General features: G+C 33.0%; 1 protein-coding gene across 1 annotated transcript; it reads right to left on the reverse strand.

The window, feature by feature from the left end:
• Positions 1 to 4,436: 4,436 nt before the first annotated feature.
• Positions 4,437 to 5,402, reverse strand: LOC131822618 (olfactory receptor 10AG1-like). Its single transcript, XM_059158905.1, has one exon. The coding sequence runs from the start codon at positions 5,367 to 5,369 to the stop codon at positions 4,437 to 4,439; it is 933 nt and encodes a 310-aa protein (XP_059014888.1). The 5' UTR covers positions 5,370 to 5,402.
• Positions 5,403 to 7,493: the final 2,091 nt, after the last annotated feature.

The following is a 7,493-nucleotide window of genomic DNA, read 5'->3' on the forward strand; positions in this document are numbered from 1 at the left end:
AGACTGATCTAATACCTATCCTATCCTTAAGACCAAAAATTGAGTGTTTCTTTATTCAATTAAGTATCACCATTACCAGAAAATAATAATAATAATTTAAAAAGTGAAACAGTGTGTTAGATGTACCAGTTTCTTTACAAAATAGAGAACATCTTTCATTTTTACTACAGTACAATTTTGTGACCAATAATTAAGAAACTATGGTTTCTTTCATCTAATAATCATGTTGTACTCTAGTTTGCAATTCCTCTTCCCAATGGGAGCCATTAAATCAGTAAGCATCCCCAAATATTGTCTTCTAATATTACCTAAAAGGACATATACACTATGTTTATGGTTTATTTTGTTCACTGATAGACTTCAATCAAGTTGAATATAATTGTGTTGTTCATTTTGATAGATCTCTACTTTTCCTGTTACAATTTTGATTTGATAAGTGTTTGCTCTCATGAAGGTTGCTAAATAAACATTCTTATAGGGTTCCCAGCACCCATGTGTATGTAATTCTGCTGGATTCGTACCTAAGGAGAATTCTGTAGATGAAGGCAGATTACTCTAAATGGGGTAACAACTCACATGCTAGCATCAGAAGAGTTTCTATGGCTCGGCATACTATGATCAGTTTTCTTGTTTTACTTTTATCATTGTATTTTATTTTTTTCATCATGATAAATATACTCTTTCATCCCAATCCCCTGTTTCACACATCCCCCACCTACCACCCCTCTGGTAATCATTGGTTTGCTCTTTATTAGTTAAAAATCTGTTTCTTAATTTGTCTCTATCTCTATTTTCCCCCTCTTATTTGTTTTGTTTCTTAAATTTTACCTATTAGTGATATCATATGATATTTGTCTTTCTCTGACTGTCTTATTCCACTTAGCATTGTACTCTCTAGCTCCATCCATGTCATTGCAAATGATAAGATTTCATTCTTCTTGATGGCTGAGTAATATGCCATTGTATATTTATACCACATCTTCTTTATCCAGTAGTCAGCCAATGCACGTTTGGGCTCTTTCGACAATTTGACTATTACAAATAATACTACTAGAAATATAGGGGTACACGTGCCTCTTTGAATCAGTATTTTGCTCTCTTTTGGATATATACCTAGTAGTGTAATTGCTGGGTCATAGCATAGTCCTATTTTCATTAAAGCTTTATTATGTTGCATTTCATATTTAGGTTTGCAAACTATCTGGAATTTTTTTTTTTTATAAATGTGAGGTATGGGTTTATTTTAAAAAAATACATTCACTTCTAATTAAATTAGTACAATTTATAAAAACTCATCTTTTCTATATTACTCTGTGGTTTTTATATATTCAAGTGAGTCCAGGAGCTTGGTATGTACTGGGCTCTATATTTTGTGCCACTGATCTCTTTATCTATTGTTGAACTCTTTCCTCTGGTCTGAATTCCCAGTTTACAATGTCCTGATACCCAGCAGAGTGAGTGCTCCCTCTCTACTTCTCTCCAGCAGTGGTTTGGCTATTGCTGGCTATCTTCATTTCCAGAATCAGGTTGGTACATTACAAACACACATCTTGCACACATACAGATGGGATTTTTTTGTATTGTATTGAATTTGTGGTTCATACTGAGGAAAACTGACACCTGAAAATTATTATTAATATTTTCAATTATTGAAAAATATTGAGTTTTAATCCATGAACATGTCCTTGCAATCCATTTACTTTACTTCTCTAAAACTTTCCTCAAATTATATTATAGTTTACTGGGTAGACTTCCTGCATGTTTTTTTTTTTTAAACTAGATTTCTCTTAAGAATTTGATATATTCAATCCTATTTACATAGTGCTTTAATGTTAGCTTATGTTTGCTTCTTTTGTGTGGAAATACATTGACTTTATTTATTGATTATACATTCAGCACATATATAGGATTAATTTATTAACTCTAGTAATTTCAATGTAGATTCTGGAATATTTCTACATCTACATTTATATATGTTGCCAATAATTACTTTAATACTTATCTTTCCAATTCTCACATTATTTCTTTGTCACTACAGAATCTAGTATTGCCAGTAAAATGATGAATACAAACTGTAAGACACAATCTTTTTCTTGGTCTCAATTGCAGAAAGACCCATTTCAATATTTTTACACATAATTATGTTTATTAGCTCATATTCTAACACGTCTCTTTCTTATTGCCATGTATATGTGTCGTACCTTATATAAACTAGTGAATGTGGGACCCTTCCTCTCCTTTTTTCATTTATCATTTCTTCATTGTCTTCACTTATCATTTTTAACTTAATAATTGTAAGATATTTTTTTTTCTGTAGGTGAGTCCCATTGGTGAGATTAAAAAAAAGAAACTCCAGTGTCTGTCCTGATGGAAAATATTCCTTAACCTCTGATTACCAAACTAAATTAAAAAGTGTTCTATTACAAATGCAATCTCAGACAGTTTACTATACATGATTTACATCATACTTTTAGACTATCTTATTAATGTATTTTTTAAAAGATTTAGTTATTTATTTACTTTGGAGAGAGAGGGATTGAGCACGTGTGAGGGGAAGGACAAAGGGAGAGAATCCTCAAGCAGACTCTCCACCAAGTGTAGAGTCCTAAACCAGAGATCATGACCTGAGCTGAAACCAAGTTGGATGCTCTCAACTGACTGAGGCAACCAGGCTCTCCTCTTACTAATTTATTTCTCTAAGTATTTAACTGTTTCTTCCCATGTATATGTAAGTTACATAACAACTAGATTTTTTTTCCTCTGAAATCCACGATTGTAATGATATCATATGGTAACACAAAGTAATATATAGTGATACAAAGCTATTTTAGACATCACAGATCAGACCAATTACCATGTGAATACTCCTTTAGTGACCACAGTGTCACACGGAGCAGAAGAATCACTCAGTGGGTCCTGCCCCAATTCCTGACCCTTGTTCTAAGCTACAAACCTAGGGTGTGATTTGTTATGCAACAGTAAAAAACTGAAACGGGACACTTCCAAATGGTTATGAAATCAACATTCTTACCTTTCCTTCCATTATTTCTCTAGATGGTTAATATGTTTTAGTCACAGTTATTCTATGAACATTCTCTTCTCTGAAAGGAGTACCTTAATTGTTCTGTATTTTTAGATGTTATTATTGATGCCATGATAACTCTCTAAATAAGAGAACTAACTGATTTATAAATTATGGATATTATTTAAATGTATAGAGAAGAGATACAATAAATAAATACCTTAAAACAATAAAAAAAAACTGTATACAAACTACAATATTTTCCAATCAAGTTTGATTGAAAATATATCCAAATGGGTTTTCTGTATTTTAATGGGAAGCATCTAAAGAAATATAAGACTTTTGCTTCTTAACGGTAACTTTTGTCTGTTTAGTATAAGGATTCTCTTTTCTCACTTATCCTCCTTTCATCCAGAAGGACTTGACAAAATAATGCAATAAATATCAGAAACGCTGCTATAGTAATCTCAATTATATGTTCCACCAAAAGAATAAAAAAATTAAGTCAAGTAATCTTAGAGAATGGGTGAATCCTTTTGGGAAAAAAGTAGTCCAATCCCATACATATAGTATGTCTGAAAAGCACAGTACACTCATTTTTTGCATTAATAAAATCTAAGTTAAGAAATTATCAAAACATCACTGGTCATGATTCAGCCATATAGCAAAAGCATATGTCAAAGAGAAATCAGGCTGACTATAGGAAAAAAAAAAAAAGCAGATTGTGAAAGTTGCATTGCCGTCTTACCAATTTCTAAATATCCATAATCAAAGAGCTTTTTTTGTTTTAGTCTTTCCTTTGGTGTTCTCAAAATCATAACAAAGAAAATTCAGTTTGATGAATGGTAAAATGTCTCATAAAAGTATAATCATGTAGATATTTAGCAAATATTCTCCAAAGGCTTACCATATTTACAATCGAATAATTTCATGAGAAGAAAAAAAGACCGTTACATAAAAGGAAAAGTATCAAAGACATTCACTAGACCATCTTTTAATTGCAAGTTCCTGAAATAAAGTCCATTTGCTCTAAGAAAAAAAAAATAAAATAAAGACTATAATTTTTAGGTGGAAAAAAAGTATATGGCAACAATTACTAGATAAGAAAAATTACATTTTTCAGTAAAACATAACAAGTAGTTACTAGTAATATTGAAGGAGAAGTAGAGTGGTGGCCTGAATATGGAATTGGCTGGATACTTAGTTTCTTCATTTCTTAATTGGCATGACCACCTTGTGGATATAATCCTGATATTAGAGTCCAGCAAAAAACAACAAGTTCAACAATGAGTACAGGTAATTATTGTATAGTTAGGTAGGAAAACAAAATGAATACTAATTTTTGATTGCACAATGGCAGAATTAAATAAGAAAACTGACAATGAGTTCAAATCAGCAACTAATACATAAAAATTCAAGGCAACAATTTCCTCAAGGCTATCATGACATCCTTATTTCTCAGAGTGTATATCATGGGATTAAACATTGGGGTGACGATGGTATAGAAAAGAGAGAGAAACTTGTCTGTTTTGGAGGAATGTTTAGCTTTGGGCCGTAAATATGTAATAATTGCAGATCCAAAAAACATGGCCACAATTATGACATGAGATGAGCAGGTGGAGAAAGCTTTGGTTCGTCCTGTTGCTGATGGCAACCTCAGGATGGTAGAGATGATTTTACTGTAGGAACCAAGAATCAATAGAAAAGGGATCATAACAAAGAGCATAGCAACTGTGAAGACTAACATCTCATTTAGGAAAGTGTCCCCACAAGCCAGACTGAGTAGTGGGGGAATGTCACAGAAGAAGTGATTGATTTGGTTGGACACACAATATGGCAGAGAGAAAATCTGGCATGTCTGTCCTATCTCGACCAGAACGCCTGTGATCCAGCAGGCTGCCACCAGCTGGACACAGACCTTGTGGTTCATGACGAGAGGGTAGTGCAGAGGGTTACAAATGGCAATGTAGCGGTCATAGGCCATCACCATCAGAAGGAGGCACTCTACGTTTCCAAGCATAAGCACAAAACTCATTTGTGTTGCACAGGCAAACAAAGAGATACTTCTTTTTTGAGTCCAAAGATTTGTGAGCATTCTGGGAAGAGTGGCAGATACAAAACAGACTTCCAAGAAGGAAAAATTACTAAGGAAAAAATACATGGGAGTCTGGAGAGCCTGGTCAACCCTGGTTATGAACACAATAATGCCATTTCCCATCAGAATTATCACGTAGACAAAGAAGAATATTATGAAAAGAAACATTTGAAGATTGGGATAATCAGAAAATCCCAAAAGAATAAATTCCGTCATTGAAGTGAGATTTACTTCTGCTGGGTTTTTTTCCATCTGTGAATACAATAAAATTAGCCAGTTATCTTTTGAGGGCTGTTTTCCAGTTTTTTGTTGGTTTGTTTGTTTTGTTTTATTTATTTATTTATTTTAATTTCTAATGGACTAAAGGGAATTGGGGGAATTAGCACATACAATTTCTATTGTTTACTAATTTCCAACTTTTTACATCCTGGGCTCTATCTAAGAACACAACTGAAGTATAATGGAGAATACATGCTAAATTCTAAATATATCAATGTATTTGATATTTAAGGCTAGGTTTGGATTTGGAAGAAAGTGATATGTTCTAGAATTATTAATTTTGAATTTTTGTATGTTTGTGTGTAGACCAAATTAGTCCATTTTTTTCTTCATATAAACAAGCAGGATTCTGAGGCAGAAACTTTTACATCACATTTTCTCATTGGTATATTACCATCATATTTCAAGTTATTATTTTTTTCTTGTAATTTCTCCACTCTTCCAAGTATAAGGCATGCCTTTCTTTCCACACGGTACAGTTGTAACTGTTACTATTCATGTATGCATGTTATTTGAAACCATCTGGTTTCATTTATTTATCAAAATAAATAGTCTTTAGGTATCACAATGCAAGATCTTTTATATATCTTACTCAAAGATTCAGTAAATGTTTTAGTGTTTTTTGAGCTATTGATTACTTAATTAATAATGACAATATTAAAGGAATTACATTGATGATATGGTTTCCAAAACTCTGCCTAGTAAATTTATCTTTCAGTAACTTGCTATCTGCCATTGGCCATTTTCATCTAACAATTTTCATTTTAATAATATTTCAGAGGTGAAAAACATAAAAATCATAATGGAATGCTATAAAATATTTTAAAATATCATTATTAATTTCCAGAAATACCAAAGACAGAGAATATATATTTTAACCAAAGAGTGAGCAAGTGTATTTTGATCATGAGTAATTACTTACAGAGACTCAATAATCTCATATATTGAGATATAGGTGGACAATATAGAAATTTAAACAAGAAAGACAATTACATTATACCATCAAACAATATCTGAGAAAACAAAGGACAAAAGTGATTTTAACTAAGTGACCATTGTGTTAGCCAAGAGCGTGCAATAATATCTCTCATGTATTCTAAAATGATCTTGAATTCTATGTTGGTGTCTTCATGGTATATTATAGGTGGAAGTACTTAAGCTCAAACAGTTGTATGACTAACCTAAAAACCCTTCTATTTGGGTCCCAAGATTCATGAGCATTCTGGGAGGGTAATGAATACATAGCAGATTTCCAAGAAGGAAAAGAAAATTCAAAGATTTTATTACGAAAAACTTAAAAACCAAAATCTGCATGGTAACCTGGACAATGGGGCCCAGTTCTTCTTTTTTTAGAAATAATGGCACCATTGTCCATCAGCATAAGGATATAGACAACTAAATCCTGTGGATTATCACTGTATAATCTCCCCTGAAAGTTCCTTGAGGGTCATTCCATTACACTTTCCGAAAACAACTCAGGATAGAGAAACTATATCCCATTCAGCAGAGGCTCTGGAATGTTGGCTGTTGTGGAGACAGACTCTAAGCTTTGCCATATGACCTTACTTTCTTAATTGACTGCACTTTTTGACAATCCTATTAAACTTTTCCATGCAGTTTTTTGTTTAGTAACGCTTCTTTTTTTTAGATTTTATTTATTTATTTGACAGAGAGAGAGATCGCAAGTAGGCAGAGAGGCATGTGGAGGTGGGGGAAGCAGGCTCCCCGATGAGCAGAGAGCCTGATGTGGGATTCCATCCCAGGACTCTGAGATCAGGACCTGAGCCGGAGGCAGAGGTTTAACCCACTGAGCCACCCTGGTGCCCCCAGTAGCACTTTTTCATAAAGTGTCTTTTCACATATATTTTCAGCCGCCAATTTCAGTCCTTCATTCCTCTGTCTTCACTTGTTGACCTTGAGCTTAAATGCCCCTATTATTAGGCTCAATTTATTAGATTTCTTTAATTGTTAGAACTGTTATCATCTCATGAAAATATCTTTTAGAAGGCTTATCGGTGGAAAACATAAGAGGGTTTTATTCAAAAATATTAACTAGAGAACACTGATTCAGATAAAAAACACTAAAGGCGATCGAAC

The sequence above is a fragment of the Mustela lutreola genome, chromosome 1, assembly GCF_030435805.1.
Source record: "Mustela lutreola isolate mMusLut2 chromosome 1, mMusLut2.pri, whole genome shotgun sequence".
Taxonomy (NCBI): domain Eukaryota; kingdom Metazoa; phylum Chordata; class Mammalia; order Carnivora; family Mustelidae; genus Mustela; species Mustela lutreola.

What these genes read in the sequence shown, in the direction of transcription:
- LOC131822618 (XM_059158905.1), bottom strand. Translation starts at nt 5,369, where the DNA reads ATGGAAAAAAACCCAGCAGAAGTAAATCTCACTTCAATGACGGAATTT.